The following is a 26,059-nucleotide window of genomic DNA, read 5'->3' as shown; positions in this document are numbered from 1 at the left end:
CCTGAATATTCAATTGTTTCGCTAGGTAATGGTGAAGTAAGATTAAAAATAAAAATAAGACAATATTGCCCCGCCAAAGGAATTCACGATGCAGTGGGAAATCAGTCGTGCAAGAATGTAAACATGGTACTTTTTGTTGTGATATATACGTGGGAAGAAAGCCTATTTTAAGATAAGAACTCAAAAGAGACGGGGTCTCGCTATGTTGCCCAGGCTGGAGTGCAGTGGCTATTCACAGGCGCGATCCCACTACTGATCAGCACGGGAGTTTTGACCTGCTCCGTTTCCGACCTGGGCCGGTTCACCCCTCCTTAGGCAACCTGGTGGTCCCCCACTCCCGGGAGGTCACCATATTCATGCCGAACTTAGTGCGGACACCCGATCGGCATAGCACACTACAGCCCAGAACTCCTGGACTCAAGCGATCCTCCTGCCTCAGCCTCCCGAGTAGCTGGGACTACAGGCACGCGCCACCGCGCCCGGCAAGGAATGTGGACGTAGGAGGATTCTAGAGCCTACGGGCTACAAGTAGTGGCAAGCAGAATTCCCACCAGCAGATGGCGACTCTAAGTAAAAAGAGCTCGGTTGACATTTCAGAAGAAACAATTGTAAACGCTAAGGGGACTACTGTAGCAGGTACAGCGCAGAATTAATGCGACATGTGGCACAGAAAATCATGCAGAATAGCTCAAAATATGGAATAAACCATTTGGAGGGTTTAGGGAAGACTGATAACCAAGTCGACTGTAGTGCAAACAGTAAAAGCGAGAGGTTTAACTGTACATAAACAATGCTAAGGTTCTTATGTTGGCTCTGAAGGCATTACCCAAATAATGCCTAAATATTTTGCATAAAAGCAACCCATGTATAAACTCCATACTGAAACGGACAACACTCAGATGCTTCTTTATAAACAAAAACTGAAATACTTCATATCAAAACTCCCACTTTAGGGCCCTAAACCCATGAGATAGGAGCAGGATACTAATTTAAGGTATACTTGAGACAGTCAGCCACTTGACTAACCCATACATTGCTTCTGCTCTGTCAGGGAAAATGAGCACCATAAGTAAAATGCAAGAAAATACATAAGGGGGAGAAGGAGATGAAGATAAGTGTAAAAATGATAAAGAAACTGTATCATTTACTATTGAATTCTATCATTTCTGGGTTTTGGAATAATTTCTCTACTTTGAAAAAATTCTGAACCAGGGATACTTAAGGACTTGTGGGAAAAATAAGAGGCAACAGGAAATGGGAAAATCATCTTCCAATTTTCAAAGAGAGGATAAAGGTGAATATCTGAAATCCAAACAGGTGCCATTGGCATTTGTCCCAACCAAAAAGTTAGAGGTAATTATTAATGGATGCCTTATGGGCATCTAGGGCTGTGATTCTCAAGTCTTAGTGTGATTCACTGATTACTATGGAGATAATCAAAGCAAATTCCTGGACACCACACCAGGAGATTTTGAATCATTCCTTAACTTTGGCTCAAGGTATCTGCATTTGTAAGTGCCAAGATGAAAGGGACCTGGAGCGCATACTTGGAAGTTTACTGATCTCTAGAAGATGAAGAGGTCAATGATGAAGGGTCAATCATTAGGAACCAATATAATTTCATTCAGAATAAGATATAATTTATTAATTTTACTTTCCACTCGTAGAAATATTCGATGCGTAGCATCGGGGGGGAAATCTCCCCTTCTATCCATTTTGAGTTCTTGTGGCTGGACTAATAATAAAATTGACGCTAGACAAATTAACAGGGAGAAAAACCCCCCAAATTTTAATTAATGCACATGGAGGTCTCTTAGAAATGGGATCTAAGAAGTGGCCAAAGCAGGCAGCTTTTATACTTTTTAGACAAATAAATTTGTAAGGAATTGACAGGACAAGGAAACTTAGGTTTTGGGCGCTAATTAGTGAAGAATCTAAACAGAATATGGGAAGTAACAAGGTTCATTTATACAGACTTCTCAGCCTGAATTACCTATCTCTGGTGATAAAGGTATCCTTCTACTTTCAGATGCAGGGAATGTACCTTTCACATGAGAGATTATTTCCTGCTTTCAGGGAAAAGGAGGGTGAGAGTCTCTCTCTTGTGTTGGCCATTTCTTAAGTAACTGTAATTCAAAATAATCAATATGCCTTTGGGGCACATTTTGGGGCGGCCTACCCTGGCCCAGAGGACACTCCTTTCCCCACAACGGTGAGAAATAAATCTGTGAGGGGATCCTCAGCACCCTTGAAGAGCTCTGTGACCACGTTTCTCTGCAGGCCAGAACTTACAGTGGGAACTGCTGCCACTGAATTGGGAAGCCTGAATGCAAGGAGAGTAATTGGAGCCTGAGGGGCAGAGTCCAATGGCAGCACCCCATGTCCAGAGGCAAGCTGGGTGTGATTATCATAGTGGCCAGCAGAGTCAAAGCAGCAATCAGGGTAGTCTGACTCATGGAGACCGATAGCGCTGTCTATTTGATCATGGTGTTGCTAGAAATGAAATGTGCGGGCAGCTTACTAAATTCTTACTTGGTCTGTATAAGCAAAAGAGTAGTAGCTCAAGTGAACAAAAATGATAAAAACAGAGTCATAGTCGTTCCCTCAGTTCCCAGACTTGAGCCAGTTTACAGAACCAGGACCCCTTGTATGAAAGGAAATCTGGCTCCCCTTGAGGAAGGACACTGCCAAAAATGCATACTGTTAATCTTTCTCCCAGACTTCCCCAAAGGGATCTATGGCCTTTTACCAGGATAACTGTGCACTGGGGAAAAGGAAACGATCAGGCTTTGGGGGGAGTACTGGACACTGGCTCTGAACCAGGAGACTCAAAACATCGCTGTGGTCCAGTCAAGAGTAGGGGCTTATGGAGGTCAGGAGGTGGTCAATGGAGTTTCAGCTCTGATCTGTCTCACAGTGGGCCCAGTGAGTCCTCAAATGCATCATGTGGGTATTTCCCCAGTGCTGGAACTCACAAGTGGAATCCCCATACTCAGCAACTAGCAGAATCCCCACGCAGTTTCCTGACCTGTAGAATGAGGGCAATTATGGTTGAAAGGACAAGTGGAAGCCACTAAAACTGTCTCTCTGTAGGGAAATAGTAAACCAAAAGCAATACTGCATTCCTGGAAGGATTGAAGAGATTACTGCCACCATCAAGGACTTGAAAGATGCAGGAGTGGTGATCCCCACCACATACCATTCAACTCACCTATTTGGCCTGTGTAGAAGACAGATGGATCTTGGAGAATAACAGTGGATTGCTGTAAGGTTAACCTGGTGGTGACTCCAATAGGAGTTGCTATTCCAGTTGTGGTTTCATTGCTTGAGCAAATTAACACATCCCCTGGTCCCTGCTATGCAGCTGTTGATCTGGCAATGTCTTTTTCTCCATCTCTATTAGAAAGACCACCAGAAGCAGTTTACTTTCAGCTGGCAAGGCCAGAAACATACCTTCACTCTCCTACTTCAGGAGTATCAACTCTCCATCCCTATATCATAATTCAGTTCACAGGGACCTTGATCATCTTTCCCTTCTACAAGATATCACACTGGTCCATTACACTGATGACACCATGCTGATTGGACCTAAGGAAAAGAAGTAGCAACTACTCTATACTTATTGGTAAGGTATTTGTATGTCAGAAGGAGGAAATCAATCTGACAAAAATTCAGAGAACTGCCTCAGAGAAATTTCTAGGGATCCAGTGGTGTGGTATATGTCAAGATATCCCTTTTAACGTGAAGTTTAAGTTGTTGCATCTGGCCCCTTTACAACCAAAAAAGTGGTACAACACCTAGTGGGCCTCTTTGGATTTTGGAGACAACATATTCCTCATTTGGGTGTATTACTTTGGCCCATTTACTGAGGGACACAAAGAGCTGCTAATTTTGAGTAGGGTCCATACCAAGAGAAGGCTCTGTAGCAGGTCCAGGCTGCCATGCCAGCTGCTCTGCCACTTGGACCATATGATCCAGCAGATCCAATGGAGCTTGCAGTGGCAGTAGCAGACAGGGATACAGTCTGTAGCGTTTGGCCGGCTCCTATAGGTGAAGCACAGTGTAGGCCCTTAGAATTTTGGAACAAAGCCCTGCCATCCTCTGTGGATAACTGCTCTCCTTTTAAGAAACAGCGTTTGGCCTGCTACAGGGCCTTAGGAGAGACTGAATGCTTAACCACAGGCCACCAAAGTTATCATGCAACCTGAGCTGCCCACCATGAACTAAGTGTTACCTGACCACCACGCCATAAAGTTGAGGATGTACAATAGCCCTCCATCATCAAATGGAAGAGGTAGATATGAGATCAGACCCAAGCAGGTCCTGAAGGTACAAATAAGTTATATGAAGAAGTGGTCCAAATGCCCACGTTCCCCGCTCCTTCTATACCACCTTCTCTCTCCCAGCCTGCACCTATGGCCTCATGCGGAGTTCCCTACAATCAGTTGACAGAGGAAGAGAAGACTTGCGCCCGGTGTATGATATGCAGGCGCCACCCTAAAGTGGACAGCTGCAGCACTATTGCCCCTTTCTGGGACATCCTTGAAGGGATGTGGTGAAGGAAATCCTCCCAGTGAGCAGAACTTTGAGCAGTGTACCTGGTTGTTCATTTTGCTTGGAAGGAGAAATGACTAGCTATGCAATTATATACCAATTCATGGGCTGTGGCCAATTGTTTGGCTAGATGGTCAGGGACCTGGAAGGAACATAATTTGAAAATTGGTGATGATGAAGTCTGGGAGAGGTATGTGGATAGACTTATCAGAATGGGTGAAGAATGTGAAGGTATTTGTGTCCCATATGAATGCTCACCAAAGAGTGGTCTAAGCAGAGGAGGATTTTAATAATCAAGTGGATCAGATGACCAACTTATTCTGTGGATACTAATCAGCCTCCTTCCCCAGCCACCTGTGTCATCATCCAAAGGGCTCATGAACAAAGTGGCCATGGTGGCAGATGGAGCTTATGCATGGGCTCAGCAACATGGACTTCCACTCACCAAGGCAGACCTGGCTGCAACCAGTGCCAAGTGCCCAATCAGCCAACAGCAGAGGCCAACACTGAGTCCTGGACGTGGCACCCTTCCCCAGGGTGGCAGGTTGATGACATTGGACCTCTTCCATCATGGAAGGGGCAAAGTTTTCTTGTTATTGGATTAGACATATATTTTGGGTGCAGATCTGCCTACCCTACATGCAATGCTTCTGCCAAAACTACCATCCATGGGCTTACAGAATGCCTTTTCCACCACCATGGTATTTCACACAGCATTGCTTCTAATCAAGGAACTCACTTCACAGCAAATGAAGTGTAGCAATGGGCCCATGCTCATGGATTTCACTGGTTTTACCATTTTCTCCACCATCCTGAAGCAGCTGACTTGATAGAACGATAGCATGACCTTTCAAAGATTCAGTTACAACACAGCTGGGTGCCAATACTTTGCAGGGCTGAGGCAAGGTTCTCCAGGAGGTTGTATATGCTCTGACTCAGTGTCCAATATACGGTGCTGTTTCGGCCATAGCCAATATTCATGAATCCAGGAAGAAAGGGCTGGAAGTGGGAGTGGCACCACTCACTATCACCCCTAGTAACTCTCTAGCCAAAAATTTGCTTCCTGTTCCTCATGGTCTTGAAATCTGCTGGCCTAGAGGTCTCAGTTCTAAGGGGAGAAATGCTTCCTCCAGGAGACACAATGATCATTCCATTGAACTAAAAGTTTAGACTACCGCCTAGTCACTTTGGGCTCTTCATGCCTCTGAATCAAAGGCAAAGAAGGGAGTTACTACATGGGCTGCAGTGATTTGTCCTGACTACTAAGGAGAAATCTGATTGCTACTCCACAATGAAGGAAGGAAGAGTGAACCAAGAATATGAAATCCCTTAGGGCATCTCTTACTGCTGAACTGAGGAGTGGGGAACGGTAACAGAAAATGAAAAGGCCACAGAGCTCTGGTACTGAAATTCTGCCGTTTTTGGTCTTCATTAAACATTTCCCTGCTTGCTATAGGTTTTTAAACCTAGATTCTAAAGTTCTGAAAAAGATGATTCTGACAGTTTTTGCCAGCTTATTCATTGCTTCTGAGAGGGACAGACAGAGCCTGGGAGTTCCCTACCGCACAATATTACAGTCTGGCAAATTTTTACAAGTTTTTTTTATTCACCCATTTATTTATTCACTAGCCATAAATTAAGCTCCTGGCATTGTTTTATATTACATATTTTAGTCTCATAAAGTCAGCATTAGGCATCAGTGTTATTTGGCTTTCTCAATAGAAGTTTGAGATCTAGAATAAGAGATGAGATATTCCAGTCCTATGCTTAGATGATAAACCAGAGATAGAATATTATGCTCTGTATTGGGGATCATACGTTCCAAGAAATATACACAAACTGGACAAGCAGAAAGGTGAAATGAGATTGAAACCATGCAGTGTAAGAAATGGTTGAGGTGTTGATGGATAGAAATGTTTGATTTGTTATCTGTAACCCCTAGGGTTATAGTTACTACTACTGAGAGAAGATTTTAGGGAAGTAAGTTGTCTTAATACAGTGAAGAACTTCCTAGAAGTCAACACTGTTCAAAGAAGGAATAGCTATTTAGAGATGCATACACAGGTGGTAAAAACATAAAGTATAACAAGATAATGTCACAAAGTTAGAATAGTGGTTATGTCCAAGAGGGAAGGGTATTTGGGTATGGGCTTCTAGGATGCTAGCAAGTTCTATTTCTGAATACCAGTTATATAGTTGGTCACTTTATAAACACTTTAAACTTTACATTACATTTGTGTCTTTATGTATGACATATCTCACAAAAGTTAAGGAAAAATAAAAAGGTAATGGATACATGTGACGGGGTTTTAAAATGGTCACAAATTCTTTTTTTTCTTTGGCCACGCAGCACTGCATCTTAGTTCCCCAACCAGGAATTGAACCCGTGCCCCCTGCAATGGAAGCACAGAGTCTTAACCACTGGACCACCAGGGAAGTCCTGGCCACAAATTCTTTCACACCCATAGAGTAGGTTCTGTTTTCTCCACACCTTTGAATCTAGGCTGGCCTGTGACTGCTTTAAGTAATAAAGCACAGCAGACAGAAGTGATACTATGCTATTTCTGTCTCTAGCCTTTAAGAGGACTGGTAGCTTCCAACTTCGTCTCTTGAAGCCCGAATCGCTATGTAAGAAATCTCACAACCTGCCACAGAGAGGCCTTCCGACTACTTGGAGAGGCAGATGGGCCTGACTGAATGCAGTTTTACAGACAAGCCTGCCAAGGTACCAGGCATGTGAATTAAGGCATCTTGGACCCTCCAGATTAGATCAGCCATCAGCTGAATACCACCAAGTGACCACAATCAATATCACCTGGAGCAGAAGAATAGTCCAGCAGAGCTTTGCCCAAATTCCTGACACTCAAAATAATGAGATATAAAATAGTTGTTATTTCAAGCAAGTAAGCTTTGGAGTAGTTTGTTGTTCACTGTCTTAGTTCCTTCAGCCTGCTATAACAAAAATACCATAGTCTGGGTGGCTTAAACGAGGAACACTTTATTCTTACAATCCTGGAGACTGGGAAGTCCACGATCAGGATGCCCACAGATGTGTGTCTGGTGAAGACCTGCTTCCTGGTTCATAGACAGCTGTCTTCTTGCTGTGACCTCACGTGGTGGAAGGGGCAAAGGTGCTCTCTAGGGTTTCTTTTATAAGGGCACTTAATCCCACTCATGAGGACTCCACCTTCATGACCTAATCACCTCCCAAAGACACCACATCCAAATACTATCACATTGAGGATTGGTTTCAACATATGGAATTTTGAGGGGGCGCAAATATTTGATCTACAGTATACCCTATAGATAACACAAACAATAGGCAAATTTAAGCAAAAAAAATGTTTTAAAAGAAAGTGTTCTAATATTAATAGTAAAGCAAAGTAAAGGACAAAATGCATTGTTTTGGAGAGACCAAGCATTATTTTTTAATCAGGGATGTGTGTATGCCAAAGATAAAAGAGTCCTAAACAGTAATGTCATTATTTCTATGTCTTTGGAATGGGTGAGATCCTTCAAATCAAAACACCAAAAGCAGAAACCATAAAGGATAAGGTTTAGTAAGTTTGAAAACATAAAACTTTAAAGTTGCTGTATGTCTAAAATATCCCACCATTAACAAAATTAAAGGCTTAAAAAAAAAGTATGGTCAGCTGCATGATATATTGAACTTCTTTCATGGATGTTGTAGGAAATTGTAAAGTATAACCAAGTATTGGGTGGATGGTTAAATTATGTATTCAGTAATGGTGTCGAGTAAATGCCAAACAAAGTGCATTTGTAACAGTGGCCTTCTGAAAACCATGCTTTAACCCAGGAGAGAGTTTTTGGTGTTGGCTATTTCAGGCATTCAGGCAGGCTAATGAATTAGGTATACTCTTCAGGGATCATGAGAACTTAAGTCACCTTAGGTGGTCCATTTTAAAATGACTGTTACCCCTCCCTCCCACTAGACCTGAAGCTCTACAAAGGCAATGGCTTGGACTATATTATTTCTGATTATCTAGTATCAACATAGGATCTCGTAAATATTTGGCACATAACTTTTTAAAAATGGATAGATGAATAAATGAATGGATGGATGGATAGATGAATAGATGATGAATTGCTAAAATATTATGCTTTAAAGAAAGACACACACACACACACGAAAAAGATTGAGCCTGAAAACTTGCTGAACATGAAAAGTTCAAAAAAAAAAAGTACAAGCATTTTAAAGAAGACAGTTACTGGAATGATTCCTTTCTGATCTCACAAGTTTTTTCAGGTACAGACTAACCTTGTAGATGTTTTCTATTGCTGCTGTAACAAATTACCACGAATTGAGTGGCTTAAGCGACACAAATGTATTATCTTACAACTCTGAAGGTCAGAAGTCCCAAATAGGTCAGCATGGATGCAGTGGTTCTGGAAGCTCTAGGGGAGAATCTGTTTCCTTGCCTTTTCCAGCTTCCAGAGGCTGTTCACATTCCTTGATTGGCAACCCTGCATGGCTCCAATCTCTGCTTCCAGGCCACATCTCCTTCTCTGACCCTCTTGCCTCCCTCCTATAAGGATCCTTGTAATTACATTGGGCCCAATGGGATAATCCAGGATAATCTCCCCATCTCAAGATTCTTAATTTACTCACATTTGTAAAATCCCTCTCACCTCCTAAGGTAACCTATCAACAGGTGCTAGGTATTAGGAAGTTCACTTCTTTGCAGGGGAGGGGCATTATCCTGCCTACCACACCTCAGTTCTGCAAAGCTGAGAAGTTCTCCCAGAGGGTGGAATACACCAAAGGTGGGTAGGAACCCCAGGGCTAACAAAGGTGGCTACTCAAATGCAGTCCTTACATCCACAGCTAAGTCATTCTGGGTCAAATTCAGGGATCTATTTAGTGAAAAACAAATGAGACATGTCAGAAGTATTTTGCTTCCCATTTTTTGGGTGAAGTTGGGTAAAGATTAAAAAAGTTAAAAAGCATCTCTATATATTAATATTTGGTGAAAATGCACTCATTTGGAGGTGACTTTTACATTCTTGAAAAATTTTCCTGAATAATTGGAAAAAGATTTATTCCACATAGTTGTAGAGGGCAGACCCAGAAGCAACCGGGGGGAAGAGGTCTGTGCAACTCAAGAAGGGCCTTTTCTAACAGTTATGTTTGTTCAAATGGAATGAGTCACCTAAAAAAAACTGAATACAATTAGTTTTTATGAAAAGCTTACTACATGGTCCCCTTTCCTCTTCATTTTAGAAGTTGTGAAAGTCTGTGTTCAGAGCCTTTAAATGCCCAATAGATTATCAGATTAATTTTAAGACTGATGTGGATGCTTGATCAATTTCCACTGCCCCTAAAATGCCTAAATTTAAAAAGGAATCCTCTAAGACAGCGGTCCCCAACCTTTCTGGCACCAGGGACAGGTTTCGAGGAAGATAATTTTTCCACGGACCGGGATGAGGGGGCGAGTGTGTGGCGGGATGGCTCAGGCGGTAATGCGAGTGATGGGGGGCGATGGGGGGCGGCAGATGAAGCTTCGCTCGCTCACCCGCCGCTCACCTCCTGCTGTGCGGCCGGGTTCCTAACAGGCTGCGGACCGCGGTCCGGGGGTTGGGGACCCCTGCTCTAAGACAATTCTTTCATAAAGATGAAATTACTACCGCAGACCACCAAAAACTTCAGGCAATTTTAGAGATTCTCTTCGTTCATACCTTATTTACTTATTTCTTTTAAAAGCGAGATAAAGATAACACTTGCCTTACATAGCTCAGTGGAGGGCTCTCAGGCGTTGCTCTCATCAACTGAGTTCCAGACCCAAGCCCACCCAATGCTCGAATTGCCTGCACTTCAATTCCACCTCTAACGTTAGCTGTTGGCAATCCGAGAACCAAGGGGAGCGACAGGCTGACGGCATTCTGCCACGCTGCCCCGTCACCTCGGCTTTCATAGGGACGCCTGGGCTCCTCTTGGATTGCTTTTTCCCCTACAAGGAGGGAGTATCCGGGTTCCCCGTCGGAAGGTCAGCCCTATCTGTAAATGGGCAGAATGTAAGGATTCGGATAAAAGCCAGATCTTCCGCCAGCAACAGTTAAAAGCAAAAACCTTGACAGGAGAGTGGTGAATGAAGGTGACCCTGTCAGGGAAGGTCCGGGTTAGGTAAGGGAAATGGCGGTAACAAAGTAGCAAACTGGACCGCCGTGGGAAGAACTTAGGAAATGTGGCCTCGGAGGTGAACTTTTTGCACTGATGCCGGGCAGCCATTTTCTCCAATAGGTTGTGAGAAAACGAGCATCCCCTGCTGGCTTCGAGGGTGATAACAGCTTTTCGCAAAGACGTTTTGACGATTCTCCAGTAGGGGTCAGCGATGAGGTGGCTACAACTACCCGAGCATCCAACTTACCCGGTGAGCCTTAACTGTAAAGGAACGTAAAATAGGAGACAAGCGTAAAACAGTGGGAAGAGAGAGTCAGTAATAAAGACCAGTTATATCTCGTCAACTTTTAATGCACACATTAGTGAACTACTGAACTCGTAAAAAGTATGAATCTGGTAAAAGGCAAACATTTGTTATTTGTTTAGGGGAAATACACGGATTTAGAAGATATAGGTTTTCCTTAAATGAGGGAGGGGCAAACAAAAGAGACGGGGTCTCGCTATGTTGCCCAGGCTGGAGTGCAGTGGCTATTCACAGGCGCGATCCCACTACTGATCAGCACGGGAGTTTTGACCTGCTCCGTTTCCGACCTGGGCCGGTTCACCCCTCCTTAGGCAACCTGGTGGTCCCCCGCTCCCGGGAGGTCACCATATTGATGCCGAACTTAGTGCGGACACCCGATCGGCATAGCGCACTACAGCCCAGAACTCCTGGGCTCAAGCGATCCTCCTGCCTCAGCCTCCCGAGTAGCTGGGACTACAGGCACGCGCCACCGCGCCCGGCGATGAGATTTGCTGCAACGAGTTACTAGAGGTTGTGGCGCGGTGACGTCACCTGGGGCGGAGCGAGGCTGAGGCCGTAGCGGGATAAGACACGCCCAATGCAAGGTGGCCTCGAGGCTGATGAACACGTGATGTCATCGGGGCGGGATTGTCGTCCTGCCTTGGTGGTTTGCGAGCAAGGAACTAGCTACTTTCCCTGTTCCGGCCTCGGCTCCTGCTGTTTTGCTTGGAACATTGGTCGGTTTGCGCTTAATGCTCGTAGGCGTTGCGTCCGGACACGCAGCGAGCACAAAAGTAAAGGCAATACCTTGGTCCCTCAGCATTGCCTTTCTTCAGCAGGCCTTAAATACGTGCTGCATGTTGGGGGGACGTTATTCACGAGGGAACCGAACCATCTGTCCCTAAATCTCCCATTGTCCACAGCAAGCATTTAGGAGGTGCCTTCGCTGTACGAAGGAGTGTAACCCACAGTAGCGGAGGTTGGGGTCCGCAAAAGTGCTGGAGGCCAGCTCAGTTTTCACTGTTGGAACGAAGGGAACGTGCGGGAGCCGTCTGTTTTCGCTGTCCCCACGTGTTCGTTGCCCATGACTGTTGGGGGGAAAAAAATCTAGTATCTGAATAGACTGTGAAAAATTACGATTTGGCAGCCTGAAGTCTTTTTGAAACAAGACTAGGTTAGGAAGGCATAAAGGAGAAGAAGGAAAAATAATTTCCAGCCTTGATAGATTTGCAATCAGCTGACATTTTCTGTCTCCTACCGGCAATGTTTTTCCATCCCCCTTCTCTCTTAGAAACCGGTCCAAACTTCCCCCTCAGCTTCCTCTCTTGCAGCAGATAACTCTGCTCCCTCCTTTATCTTGATAAATAAATTAAAGGTCATCAGAAAAAACTCAACTCTTTGTTACTCTGCCCTTCTCTAAAATTCATCTTTACATCTTCAAGGGAGGGCAACTCTTTGTTGTCTCTTCCTATCTTAGACCCAGTAGGTCGAAATTCCTCCATCAATCATTTCCACACTCATCTTCTCTTTCTCTCCCTCTCTCTCTCTTATATAAAGAGATTCTGAGCTTTCTTTCAACTCTTCTTTGACCTTGTCTCTCTTTCCAAATAAAATGTTGTTTTCATAGCGGCACTTCCTGAAAGCATGTTCTACAATTACTACATTCACTTCCTAACATTCTATCTTCAGACCACAGCCTACCAACCCAATGAAATTGTTCTAAAGCTACCATATCTAAGTCTCCTAATTGGCAGTTCTAAGGGACTCTTTCAGACTTATGTGACATAATTTACCTCCCCCCACCCCCCCCAACCCAACTGAACCACTTGTGACCACTACCTCCTCCCCGAAGGTTTCTTCTCCCTGGTTCTTGTTAACAGCCTCTGCTGGGTCCTCGAAAGCTCTGCTGATCTTTCTGCCCACTGTTTAAATATTGCTCTTTGTAGTTCCTTCGTAAACCTTCTGTGTAGTCTTGCCATGCTCTTCATGAGTGACCTCATCAATTCTCAAGGCTATCAAAACTGTAGCTCCAATGTGATGCTCTTTCCAGAGTTCCAGATCTTGTTTCAAGCTGCCTACTAGGTGTCACGCTGAAATTATTCAAAACTTCAAATTCAACATGTGCAAACAAAACTGATCATCTTCTGATCCCTTCCTCCAAATGGTGTCTAACCGTTCCTGTATTCTCACTCTCCACCAGTACATTTAGTTGGTCACTTCAAAACTCTCTGAGTCATTCTTCACCACTGTTTGATTCATTTAACACCAGATATTTATTTCTTGTCTATCCAATGACGGGCAGTGTGCTAGGCGATGGAGATGTAGTGGTGAAGAAAAGGGACACAGTGGGGCGACAGAGAACAACATAGAAAAAAAAAGTAATTACAAGTTGTGTTAAGTGCCGAAGTGCTGAGATAAAAAAAATAATGGCAGGAAAAGGGAAAGGGACCTACTTTAGAGAAAGCAGTCATGTAAGCAGATAGGGTAGGGGGTCCCTGGAGAAAGAGAGCCAGGCATGGCTTTCTTGACATAAGAGAAGCCATTTTTGATCTAAGCCATTTTGTGATCCAAGCCTGGCCACGATGCTTATCCTTGAACAGGTCTCTAATGAATGATCTTAAGGGAAAAAAAGAATGCAGGAACAAGTGACTGTTATCAGGCAAGAGAAGTAACAATAGCAAAGATAATATATGATTTATAAAGACTCCCAGTTCCGTTTCAGTGGTAAAGATTAGCCTGAAGTGCTCAACTACCAGATCAACTGGAACCTAAGGGATGATGATGTTGACCTTCTCAGACCCTCATTACTTCAATCAACTAAAGCTTAGACTCTCTCTACCTTTGCCCCAATTCTATGCTGAATCTCCTCTGCCCAAGCCCCTTCATGATTATGCATTTATCCTTAGCTTAAAATTTCCCCAATTTTGCAGTTCCAGGGGTGGGGACACACTGCTTTGGGAAAGATCCCTGGTGTTCTCCTTACTTTCTGCAGGTAATTAATTCTTCCTTCTCCCAATCTTTGGCTTGGTTGTGTGTTTTGGCTCAACACCCACCAAGAGGCCAACCGAGTTTTTGGGTAACGGCCAGATAAGCCTCCTTGAGGAGGCATCATTTAAACTGAGAGCTGAAGAATGGGGCATCAGTTAAGGTACTTCAATTGCAAGCAATAACGACTGTCTGGAAACTGAAGTAAGCAAACTCCTCTTAAGAAGGAATTAATTGGAAAGAAATGGGAGTGTGAAATAAAATTCATATTTTATGGCAAGACAAGAAAATTTTAAACATAAAAATTTCTTCTCTGCCCTTTGGCCTCTTCTCTCTCCCGCCACTGTGCATAGTGTATCTGCATCATGCATTGACCAAACCTTCCCCATTAGCAGGAATACCTGCCCAACCATAAACAGCAACATTCTCCTGGCATCAACAAGATGACTCCTTAAAAGATAACATTCCTTCTTGCTCTTGTAAGGGGTCACCTGACCTAACACGATGACATTTAGATCTGGATTATGTAAACTGTCAATAATACGTCATTTGATGTACAGCCTCTGTCTCAAAAAGAAACTTATATAACTGTGCTTTTACTTCTAATGGACAGAACAGTTCTCAGAGCTTTCTGACATGCTCTTCCTGGGTTATAATCCTCAAATTTGGCTTGATAAAACTTTCCAATTCTTTCTTAGCTCGACTGATTAATTTTTTGTTGACAAGAGAAATGTGGCAGACTGATAGTTGTCCCCCCAAATCAGTTTTTCCCTTTTACTAATAAATTTTTAGTTGGGCACATGAAGCCCAGGTTAAAGACCACATTTCCCAGTTTCTCTTTTTTTTTTTTTTTTTTTTTTGCGGTACGCGGGCCTCACTGTTGTGGCCTCTCCCGTCGCGGAGCACAGGCTCCGGAGGCGCAGGCCCAGCGGCCATGGCTCACGGGCCCAGCTGCTCCGCGGTATGTGGGATCTTCCCACACCGGGGCACGAACCCGTGTCCCCTGCATCGGCAGGCGGACTCTCAACCAGTGAGCCACCAGAGAAGCCCCCCAATTTCTCTTACAACCAAGTGTGGTCAAGTTCTCACCAACAGAATATGAGTGAAAGTAATATGTGCCCCTTCTGCCTCACTTGCTTAAAAGATAAATCAGTTGTCCTCCAGTTCTGCTCTTTTGCCCTTCCCCAGAGCTAGATGGTGCCAGTGCAAACCCCTGTCAGTGCCCAAGCTTTAACCATGCAAATGAGGAAAATATCCTAGGGTATGGTAGAGCATTAAGAGGAAAGAAACCAGGGTCCATGGATAACTTAATGGAGCTGAACCACCCTGCCAGCCTGGACCACTTCTACCTCCAGACTGTTATATGAGAAAGAAGCTCCTGTAACCAAGCAAGACCCTATCGGGCCTTCCTAGGACAGACCCTCCCCCCACCCCCCCCATGTCCTCTGCCTGCCTCTTGTTTGTAGAAAAACTTTAGCCGCCTAGGCGATCCCCAAGGACCAGATAATAAATTTAATCAGAGAAGCGAGAAAATGCAAAAACAAAGGAAAACAGTCAAGCAGACAAAATAATAATAGTTTAGCTATTAAATAAAGTCAAGGACCTTTAGCTCCTCCTCAAGGGCTAGAGATAATATTCTGAGCCCTATCCTTTGAGCTGTTTTGCAGATACTGAAATCCCCACCAGGTGGAAGAAGTTAACTGTATGCTGCCCACAAGAACATAGACCCCAGATGGCTGGGATCAGAAGGTTAATGATGGTTGACTCCTGATTACCTCACCACCAACCAATCAGAAGAATGTCCAGGAGCTGATCACACACCCTGCAACACTCTCGCTCACCCTGTCTTTAAAAACCTTTCCTGAAAGCCACTGGAGAGTTTGGGTCTTTTGAGCATTAGCTACCTAGACTCTTTGCTTGGTGCCTGCAACAAACACCACACTTTCTTTCACCACAACCCAATGTCAATACATTGGCTTTGCTGCACTCGGTTGAGTGGACCCAAGTTTGGTTTGGTAATGCTGCTATTTCATTTAAATCACTATGTTTGGGGTCTCTATTATTGCAGCATACTCTGTACTCTGATTTAGGGAAGCTCACAGAGGAAAACCCTGGCTAACCAAAACTCAGAAAGGGCAGGAACTGAAAGATGTCCAGGCATCTCCAGGACACCCCAATGGGATGAATCAGCCTCATCCTCCTGTAAGGAGTCTGATTTTCTATTTTGAGTCCTGTATCCTCCTACAATCTCTTTTTATATTCATATCCATTTTTTCATTATAATTATGTTGTAAATAAAACTTTTATGTTCTGCTTTTCAAATCTGTCACTATACTTTTAGTGGCAGTATAAGTTTCTCAATTTGATGTAAAATTTATGATTTAAATTAAACCACTGTCAGTTACGCTAACCACCACTTCATCATTCTATATTTTTCACCTGTATTGTTTTATGAATTAGTGATGTGCATAATATCCAGTGCTAAGTTAATTATGCACAAGCTTGAATCAGTGCTTGCTTCTTTTATGTTCTGTCACTTTTCTTCCAGCTTTACTGAGGTATGATTTTCAAATAAAATTGTAGATATTTAAAGTGTACAATGTAATGAATTGTGTATATTCTGAAAGGATTCCAGCCATCAAGTTAATTAACACATCCATCACCTCACATGTTTACTTTTTTTTTCTTTTGGTAAGAACATTTAAGTTGTACTCTCTTAGCAAATTTCAATTATACAACACAATGTTATCAACTATAATCACCATTTTATACTTTAGATCCTCCGACCTTATTCATCGCATAACTGAATGTTTGCACTTTTACCAACCTCTCCCTATTTCTGCCACTCACCTGCCCCTGGCAACCATTTTCTATTCTCTGTTTCTATGAGTTCAACTTTTTTTTTTTTAGTTCCACATATAAATGCGACCACACAGTATTTTTCTTTCTCTGGCTTATTTCACTTAGCATAATGCTCGCCAGGTTCATCCATGTCACAAATGACAGGATTTCCTTCTTTTTAAAGGCTGAATAATATTCCAGTGTGTGTGTGTGTGTGTGTGTGTGTGTGTGTGTGTGTGTTTTCTTGATCCATTCATCTGTTAGTGGACACTTCGGTTGTTTCCATACCTTGTTTATTGTGAATAATGCTGTAATGAACATGGGAGTACAGATGTCTCTTCCAGGTGATGATTTGTTTCCTTTGGCTATCCACCCTGAAGTGGAATTGCTGGATCGTGTGGTAATTCTACTCTGAATTTCTTGAGACACCTCCATACTGTTTTCCAGAGTAGCTGAACCAGTTTACATCCCCACCAACGGTGCACAAGGTTTCCCTTTTCTCCACATCCCGCCAGCTTTTATCTAGGTTTTTAACTTTTTGACAGTGCAGAAAGCAAGGTTATGGTCTGGCTGTCTGGGGTTTTGCTTTTTCAAAACATAACCCTAGTGACAGTTAATTTTGAGGCACTAAATGTTGGAATAGATTCTGCATTCACTCCAAATGGTATGTCTCAATCTGTCTACGGAACTCCACTCATGGAGCTCAAGCCATTTATAAATTAGTCCTTCGGGGTAACGTTAAACGAGAAAGAGCATGGGGTCTGACGCAGAGGCTTTCTGCCCCGGCGTGGGGAGAAGGCTTGTGGGCAAGCGGGGTCCGGGCTTGCAGCCTCAGCAACTATCAGGCAGGGCCGCACAGCCCGGAGACAACACCTGAGGAGGAGATCCGACGCGGCCGAAGAAAAGAAGGCGGAAAGACCACCAACCAACGAGAGGAAGAACGCGCCCAGGGGACTGCCGCCGGCGCGGACCCTCAGGCAAGCCCCTCCCACTACTGAGGAATGGGAGAGGAGCCTGGGCGGGAGAGCTCCTCGGAAGCGGGGAAGGCGGGGCCACCGGGAGAGGGAGAGGCGGGACCACGAGGGGAGGAGAGGAGAGGCGACGGGGGCCTGGGGAAGGTGGGGACACCGGGGCGGCGGGTGGAGGGGAAGGGGGCGAGAGGCGGGGCCACCAGGGGAAGGAGAGGAGGGGCTTTTCGAGGACCGAGAGGCCGGACCGGCAGGGGAAGAGAGGGGAACCGCCAGGGGGCGAGGCGGACAAGGTACCAACTGAGACGTCGGTCACTTGGATCTCAGTCCAGTCCTGGGCTGCGTTCTCCCAAAGAAGGCTCCCGGGCCCCGCCCTGTGGCAGATTTGTTCGCGGCTCCTTACGGCCGCAGGATCCTTTGCTGCTGCGGGCAGGATTTTCATTACGATAGGTTATTTGCATATCACAGACATGCCCCTGTGGGCTGACCCTGATTCTATTACATTTAATAAACGAACCATGGATTAACGAGAATTAACGCTTTGACGTAATAAACATTTACGTCTTGGCCACACTCTGCTTGGAGGAAAAGCCTTTAATATAGTTAATACACAATATCTCACAATATCTATCGTGGACCCAGAAACTCATTTCTTGTGGCAGGTTTTCAAAATCAGAATAAATCCTGACAGTGGACACAGTTACTTATACAGTGTCACGCTGCTAGACCTATAAATATAAGTTAAACTTGTGGGGTCATTTTCCTCAATTTGAATATGTTTTCACTTTCATCCGACAGTTCTGCTGAAGTGTTTTAATGTTTAAGAACTTAGTAGAACTCCATTACAGCATGGCTATTTGTTACATTGATTCTGATCTGACGTGGAATAAATCACGTCCCCAAACCAAAACTTAATACATAAAACTCCCTATATTTAACAAACTTTATCGATTCTATCTCTTTACACCAGTGTGACAAAAGCTTTCTGCTGTATTTAATTTATTCGTTTTTAAAGTATTAGAATAAATTAGAATGTTTCATTTTCATCAGATAAAGTTTGAAAGAGTGCTTCCTTTGTTTGAGGACCCTGTAGACTTAGCCTAATGTCACACCCTGCCAGAATAATTGGCAAATTGATTTGCTTTTTCTTAAATTTCAAGTCTCAAGGTTAATTATTTATCGAGGTTAATATATTTGAACAGCCTGGCTTTTGGTAGAAAAACAAATACTTTAAACTGCATACAGCTTATACTGACTAAGGTGAGAGAGGATCAAGATAACATTCTTTGTTTGAATCATTCATTCAGGCATCCAACAATTAACCATTGAGCACCTGCTATGTGCTAGGTGTACTGAAGTGTCAACTATTATTTTAATATCAGGGAAAAAGGTTAGCTTTGAGAATAAAAGTGTAAACAGAGAATCAAGGAAGTTGCTTGACATGATACAAATAGTCTAAGATATAGGCTTTTGTCTATTCAGCTTGGACCCTGAGGAAAGGTCATAATTTCTAAGAGAAGAATGATTGGAAAGGTTCTGATCTTGCATGACTGCTGGTCTCTGGGTATGACTAATATAAAAATCCTAGGGCTTTCCCTATGTAGAGGTGGTGAGGAGGGTATGATCTTCCCCTTGAATCAGTGGAAGATCACTGAGGCCTTCTGAGGCTCAAATGGCAATGAACTTTCACTTTTATCTTGGAGGGGGAAATTTTAAACTTTTTGAGTGTGGTTTAGACAACTTCCTATTACTTGTTGAGATTTTATGATGTGATGGTTGAATATATAGCACCATGGTGCTTGCTAGGGGATGCTTTATAAATACATTATGTTATCACAAGTCACACTGTTAATAATTAAACCATATTGTGTTAATACCAAGTTTTTTGTGTATGGCAATTTATGATCAAAGTGATTCGTAGTTTCCGCAGGGGTTGCTTTTAGGGCTAATGCGCCCTGAAAGTAACCCTATTTATACAGAATGTACTGAAGGCACAGGCTGCTTGTGCCTGTTCAAATGGACCCCCTTGTTGTACAATGGCAGAGCTCTAATTCATTTTGTGGCCCAGCTCATTTCCCAAGGGGCCATGGCCTGGCATGTGGCAAGAAACGAAGAAAGACAAAACCACTACATATTAGTTGCAATATTCTGTAAAAGGAGACAACCTATAGTCACCATGTTGTATGGATAAACAGTATTACATATTACAAAAAGGGTATTTATATAATCAAAACAAATGTATACAAATGATGAGTTATTATTTATCATTATTAAAATGAATATTAGTGCTCTTGTACAGTAATATATAATATAAACTAGAAGAGTGATTTATCCTTTGTGATAAAAAATTTATTAAACTTGTAAGCCCCTTTATGCTTTCATTCATTCATTCTTTCCTCTGTCATTAATCATTAAGGAAATGCAATCAAAACCACAATGAGATACCACTTCACACCTACTAGGATCATATAATTTTTAAAAAACTGGATAATAAAAAGTGTTGGCAAGAATGTGGGGAGCTCTTGTACATTGTTGGTGGGAATGATGCTGTGAAAAATGGTTTGGTAGTTCTTCAAAAAGTTAAACATACAATTACTATATTGTCCCGTGATTCCACCCGTAGGTATATACCCAAAATAATTGAAAACAAAAAGTCAGTTATGTGTATATGGACGTTTGTTGCAGCATTATTCACAACAGCCAAAAGGTGGAAACAACCCAAGTGTCCCAATAGAAAACTGGGTGGACAAAATATGGTATTATGGAATATTACTCACCCATAAAGAGAAATAAAGTTCTGATACATGCTACACCATAAATGAACCTTGAAAATATTATGCTAAATAAAATATGCCAGGCACAAAAGGATGTATATTGTACTAGTCCACTTATATGAAATATCTAGAAAAGGCAAATACATAGAGACAGAAAGTAGAGAGAGGCTGAGGGGAGCAGAGAATGAAGGGTTATTGCTTAATGGATATAGAGTTTCTGTATTGGGGTGATGAAAAAGTTTGGGAAATAGTGCTATAAATTTCCCTTTCAGCACTGCTGTAGCTGTGTCCTCCACATTTTTATACATTGTATTTTCATTTTCATTCATTTCAATGTATTTTTTTTCCCCTAAAGACTTACTCTTTGACCCATGGATTATTCAAAAGTGTGCTGTTTAGTCTCCAAGGGTTTTGAGATTTTCCTATCTTTCTATTATTAATTTCCAGTTTGATTTCATTGTGGATAGAGAATATACTCTGTATGATATACAGTTCTTTAAAATTTGTTTTATGACCCAGGATATGGCACTTGATAAGAGTGTGTATTCTGGGACTTCCCTTGTGGTCCAGTAGTTAAGAATCCGCCTGCCAATGCAGGAGACACAGGTTTGATTCCTGGTCCGGGAAGATCCCGCATGCCGTGGAGCAACTAAGCCCGTGAGCCACAACTACTGAGCCTGCGCTCTAGAACCCACAAGCCACAACTACTGAGCCCGTGTGCCACAACTACTGAAGCCCGCGCACCTAGAGCCTGTGTTCCACAACAAGAGAAGCCACCACATTGAGAAGCTCATGCACCACAACAAAGAGTAGCCCCTGCTCTCCACAACTAGAGAAAGCCCACGCACAGCAACAAAGACCCAACACAGCCAAAAGTAAAAATATATAAATAATAAAAATAAATGAATTATAAAAAAAATTTTAAAAAAGAGTGTGTATTCTGTAGTGTTAGGTGAAATGTTCTATAAATGTTGATTATCTTGTTGGTTGATGCCATTGTTGAGTTTTTCTATAAACTTGTCGTTTTTCTGTCTAGTTTGTTCTATCAATTATTGCAAGAGAGGTATTGAAGTCTCCAACTATAATTGTGGATTCATCTATTTCTTCTTTCAGTTTTATCAGTTTTGCTTCACACATTTATGTTCACTTATTATTGTTTATAATTGTTTCTAATGCTTCCTCAGCAGACATTTAGAATCAAATCAGACAGTGTGATAAACTTTTGCTGCAATCATCAAACATAATTTAGAAAACTCAAAGAAGAGAAGGAAAAACTATTGTATTTACCTATATTTTTACTTACAATGTTCTTTCTTTCTTCCTGATATTCCAAGATTCTTTTCTAAAAAATTCTTTCCTGGGCTTCCCTGGTGGCGCAGTGGTTGAGAGTCCACCTGCCGATGCAGGGGACACGGGTTCGTGACCCGGTCCGCGAAGATCCCACATGCCGTGGAGCGGTCCGGAGCCTGTGCTCCGCAGCGGGAGAGGCCACAACAGTGAGAGGCCCGCGTACCGCAAAAAAAAAAAAAAAAAAAAATTATTTCCTTTCTGTTTGAGAACTTCCAACTTCTTTTGGCCATATTTTAGGAAAGTTCTGTTGGTGAAATTCTCTTAATTTTCCTTTATCTGAAAATGTCTTGATTTTCCCTTCATTCTCAAAAGGTATTTTCACTGGACATAGGATTCTGGGTTGACAGTTCTTCTCTTTCAACACTTAAAACATGTCATGCCACTTCCTCCTGGCTTCTATGGTTTTGGATAAGAAATCCACTGTCATTTAAATTGTTTTTTCCCTTTGTAGGTAAGGTGCTGTTTTTCTCTGGTTTCGTTCAATATGTTTTCTTTGTCTTTAGTTTTCAGAAGCTTGACTATAATGCATCTTGATGTGGGTCTCCTCAGATATATCCTATTTGGAGGTTTGTTCAGCTTCTTAAATCTGTAGGTTTATGTCTTTTGCCAAATTTGGGAAATTTTTAGCCATTATTTGTTTGAGAACTTTTTCAGCCTATGCTCTTTCTCCTCTCCTTCTGTGAGTCCAATGATATGAACATTAGAAGTTATTGTTATAGTTGCACAGGTTTCTGAGTCTCTTCTCATTTTTTTTTTTAATTCTATTCGCTCTCTGCTGTTCAGATCAGGTAATTTCTATTGTTATATCTTCCAGTCGACTGATTCTTTTCTCTGTCCCTTCTATTCCATTTGAGTCCATCCATTGAGTTTTTAAATTTCAGTTATTACACTTTTTCAGTTCTAAAATTTCCATTTGGTTCTTCCTTATATCTTCTATATCTTTGTTGAGATCTCCTATTTCTTTTTTTAAATTTTATTTATTTTATTTTTTATTATTTTATTTATTTATTTGGCTGCATTTGGGTCTTTGTTTCTGTGCGCAGGATTTCTCTACTTGTGGCGAGCAGGGGCTACTCTTTGTTGCGGTGCACGGGCTTCTCATCGCCATGGCTTCTCGTTGCAGAGCATGGGCTCTAGGTGTGTGGGCTTCAGTAGTTGTAGCACACGGGCTCAGTAGTTGTGGCTTGCAGGCTTTAGAGTGCAGGCTCAGTAGTTGTGGTGCACGGGCTTAGTTGCTCTGCGGCATGTGGGATCTTCCCGGACCAGCGCTCGAACCCGTGTCCCCTGCATTGGCCGGCGGATTCTTAACCACTGAGCCACCAGGGAAGCCTGAGATTTCCTATTTCTTTGGTGAGACTCTGTATTTTTTCAATTGTTTCAAGTGTGTCCACAACTGTTCATCGAAGTATTTTTATGATGGCTGCTGTAAAATCTTTGTCAGATAATTCTAATATCTTTGTCATAGTGGTGTTGGCATTTATTGATTCCCTTTTTTCATTCAGTCTGAGATCTTCGTTTGAGAATTTGATGATTTTTTGGAGAATAATCTGTAATTTTTGGTTGAGATCTGAATATTTTGAGCATTATAAGACTTTGGATCTTATTTACCCTTCTGTTTTAGCTGGCTTCCTCTAGCACCTCTCCAACAGGAAGGTGGAGCACCACTTCATTACTGCCAGGTGGGAACAGAAGCCAGGTTCCTCATTAGGCTGTTGACAGCCTAGGGGGATGGCTCCCTGTTACTGCTGGGTGTGTGATGGGGATTACTGGCTTCCCACTAAGCCTCCAGTGATACCTCCCTGCTGGAAGGGGTAGAAGTGCCTCATTACTGCTTCCCACATGGTTTTCACTGATACCACACCACGAGGGGCAAGCAGCGTTGGGGATGAAGCGGGTAATGGTGGAAGAGGGTGCTGGCCTCCATATGGTGAAGATCCTGACTCTCCAGCAGGCCCCCTATGATACCACCCTAGCAGAAAGGAGAAGGCATACCTCCTTACTGCCTAGTGGAGGGGGAAGTCCAGGCTCCCCATGTGGTCTCCAATGACAACAAGGGCTTGGGTGGGTGGGGCTCATCACCTCCTGATGGGGATGAAAGGTCCCATTCCCTGCTCTGCCTAGTGAGGAGGCAGGAGATTGGGACACCTCGTTAAGAGCCTGGCAAGGGTGAAAGTCTAGGCTGCTAACCTGGCCCTGGCTACCATGGGTGAAGGTGGGGCTACAGTTTTTTTCTTTGGGTTTTAGCAGGAGTAAAGTGGCTATTTTCTAAAGGTTTTCTGTCTTGCTAGGTTGCCCCTTTCCTAATCCTTTTTTTAAAGAAAGCAAGCTTTCCTTGAGGCTTTTTGGCATTTCCAGGTTTCCAGCTTCTTAAGCTCTAAGCCTGGGATAGATATGGCAAAAAGAAAACCCAGGGAACTCACCACCATGTCATTCCTTGGTTCTCTAGGTCTCTAGTCAGTCTGCCTTCTTCTCTCCATTTTCAGAGTCTTCTTATGCTTGTTTTATATGCAATGTCCAGGATTTTTAGTTGTACTTAGAAGGAGGAATTGGGAAAAGTATGTCTACTCCATCTTCCTGGAAGCAGACTGTATTAACTTTTTTTGGTTTTTTTCTTTTGGCCGTACCACATGGCTTGTGGGATCTTAGCTCCCCGACCAGGGATTGAACCTGGGCCACAGCAGTGAAAGCACCGAGTCCTAACCACTGGACCGCCACGGAACTCCTCCAGATTTTTTTTTTTTTTTTCAGTACGCGGGCCTCTAACTATGGTGGCCTCTCCCGTTGCGGAGCACAGGCTCCGGACGCGCAGGCTCAGCAGCCATGGCTCACGGGCCCAGCCGCTCCACGGCATGTGGGATCTTCCCGGACTGGGGCACGAACCCGTGTCCCCTGCATCGGCAGGCGGACTCTCAACCACTGTGCCACCAGGGAAGCCCTCCCCCAGATTTTATTAATTTTTATGATTACCTTCTATTCAGGGCAAATGATATTGATTGAAAAAGTTCTCCAGCAATTCTGTGATGTCTCTTTTCCTCCCACATTAAGAGAACTAATGCTATAGCATAAGGAAATGCATTAAATTATTCTAAGATCTCTATAAAGCAATTCAGGAATAGGTCAAAAGACCAGGTCACAGAACAGTTTAGAACTTTTTATAAATTAATTAGATTTATCAATAGTCCACTCCTACCTACTCTAATTCTAATGTTGGTTTTATTATGTAATAGTGATGGTAGTATATAATTATTTTATATTAGGTATTATTATATCAGATATAATTCTCCACGAAGCATTAAAGTCTGTGACTTTGATATATTTATGTTATTTGATTGTTAAAATTTTGTTTTGCTTACACACTACATTGATATGTTTTGTAAAGCTATAACTTGTAAGAAGCCTACTGGAGCTTGCTTTAGCAAAAAGAAAGGTAATTTTATATAAAGATACAGGTACTTCATGAAACTCAAGGGTTGGTATGGAGACAGACTCCAGGAAGGGCCTGGAACTGTGCAATGGAGCCCGAGGAATAATCTGTTTTGTCTCTACTTCTCTCTGAACATCTGCTTTTTCTTTCTCCCCAAAGACTAACCCTGTCTGCCACGCAGTACTCATAAGCAGAATATGGGGCTTCCCTGGTGGCGCAGTGGTTGAGAGTCCGCCTGCCGATGCAGGGAACACGGGTTCGTGACCCGGTCCGGGAAGATCCCACATGCCGCGGAGCGGCTGGGCCCGTGAGCCATGGCCGCTGAGCCTGCGCGCCCGGAGCCTGTGCTCCGCGACGGGAGAGGCCACAACAGTGAGAGGCCCGCGTACTGCAAAAAAAAAAAAAGAATATGGCTGTGACACAGTCCCTAGTTAGGAGGATATGGACCCACTGGGAAGACACATACTGATATGGTCTTCCTTCAGATCTGATTTTAAATTCTTAGGAATAAGAATCTGATTAGCAAATTAGGATAATGAGTCTATCTGTGGTCCAGCTGGTATGGCCAGAGATGTATGTGTGGAAGGGTCACATGGAAAAACCAGTAGGACAAGAGTGTTCTTGTGGATGGGGATGGCCATTTCCAAAGACAGCCTAAAAGTGACCAATAAACTGGGTATCTTGTTCTATTCCTAGAATCTTTGATATACCGTTAACAATGTATCTATATTGAAATTGTTA

General features: G+C 43.0%; 1 protein-coding gene across 1 annotated transcript; it reads left to right on the top strand.

Moving 5' to 3' along the window:
• Positions 1–194: 194 nt before the first annotated feature.
• Positions 195–11,482, top strand: LOC137209911 (putative uncharacterized protein CCDC28A-AS1). The gene is made up of 3 exons (XM_067711718.1): positions 195–497; positions 10,814–10,943; positions 11,385–11,482. Exons 1-3 carry the CDS (start codon positions 357–359, stop codon positions 11,480–11,482), a joined length of 369 nt encoding a protein of 122 aa, XP_067567819.1. The 5' UTR covers positions 195–356.
• The last annotated feature ends 14,577 nt before the right edge of the window (positions 11,483–26,059 follow it).

This window comes from Pseudorca crassidens, chromosome 1 (genome assembly GCF_039906515.1).
Source record: "Pseudorca crassidens isolate mPseCra1 chromosome 1, mPseCra1.hap1, whole genome shotgun sequence".
NCBI lineage: Eukaryota > Metazoa > Chordata > Mammalia > Artiodactyla > Delphinidae > Pseudorca > Pseudorca crassidens.
Note: the sequence above shows the minus strand (reverse complement) of the source record. Positions and strands in the feature narration are given on the sequence as shown.

Excerpts from the sequence above, each read along its gene's own strand:
- LOC137209911 (XM_067711718.1), top strand. The coding sequence starts at position 357 with ATGCCGAACTTAGTGCGGACACCCGATCGGCATAGCACACTACAGCCC. Across the intron at positions 498-10,813 it reads GCCCGGCAAGGAATGTGGAC|GTTGTGAGAAAACGAGCATC; the intron begins GTAGGAGGATTC and ends TTTCTCCAATAG. Across the intron at positions 10,944-11,384 it reads CCGAGCATCCAACTTACCCG|CGCACTACAGCCCAGAACTC; the intron begins GTGAGCCTTAAC and ends CGATCGGCATAG.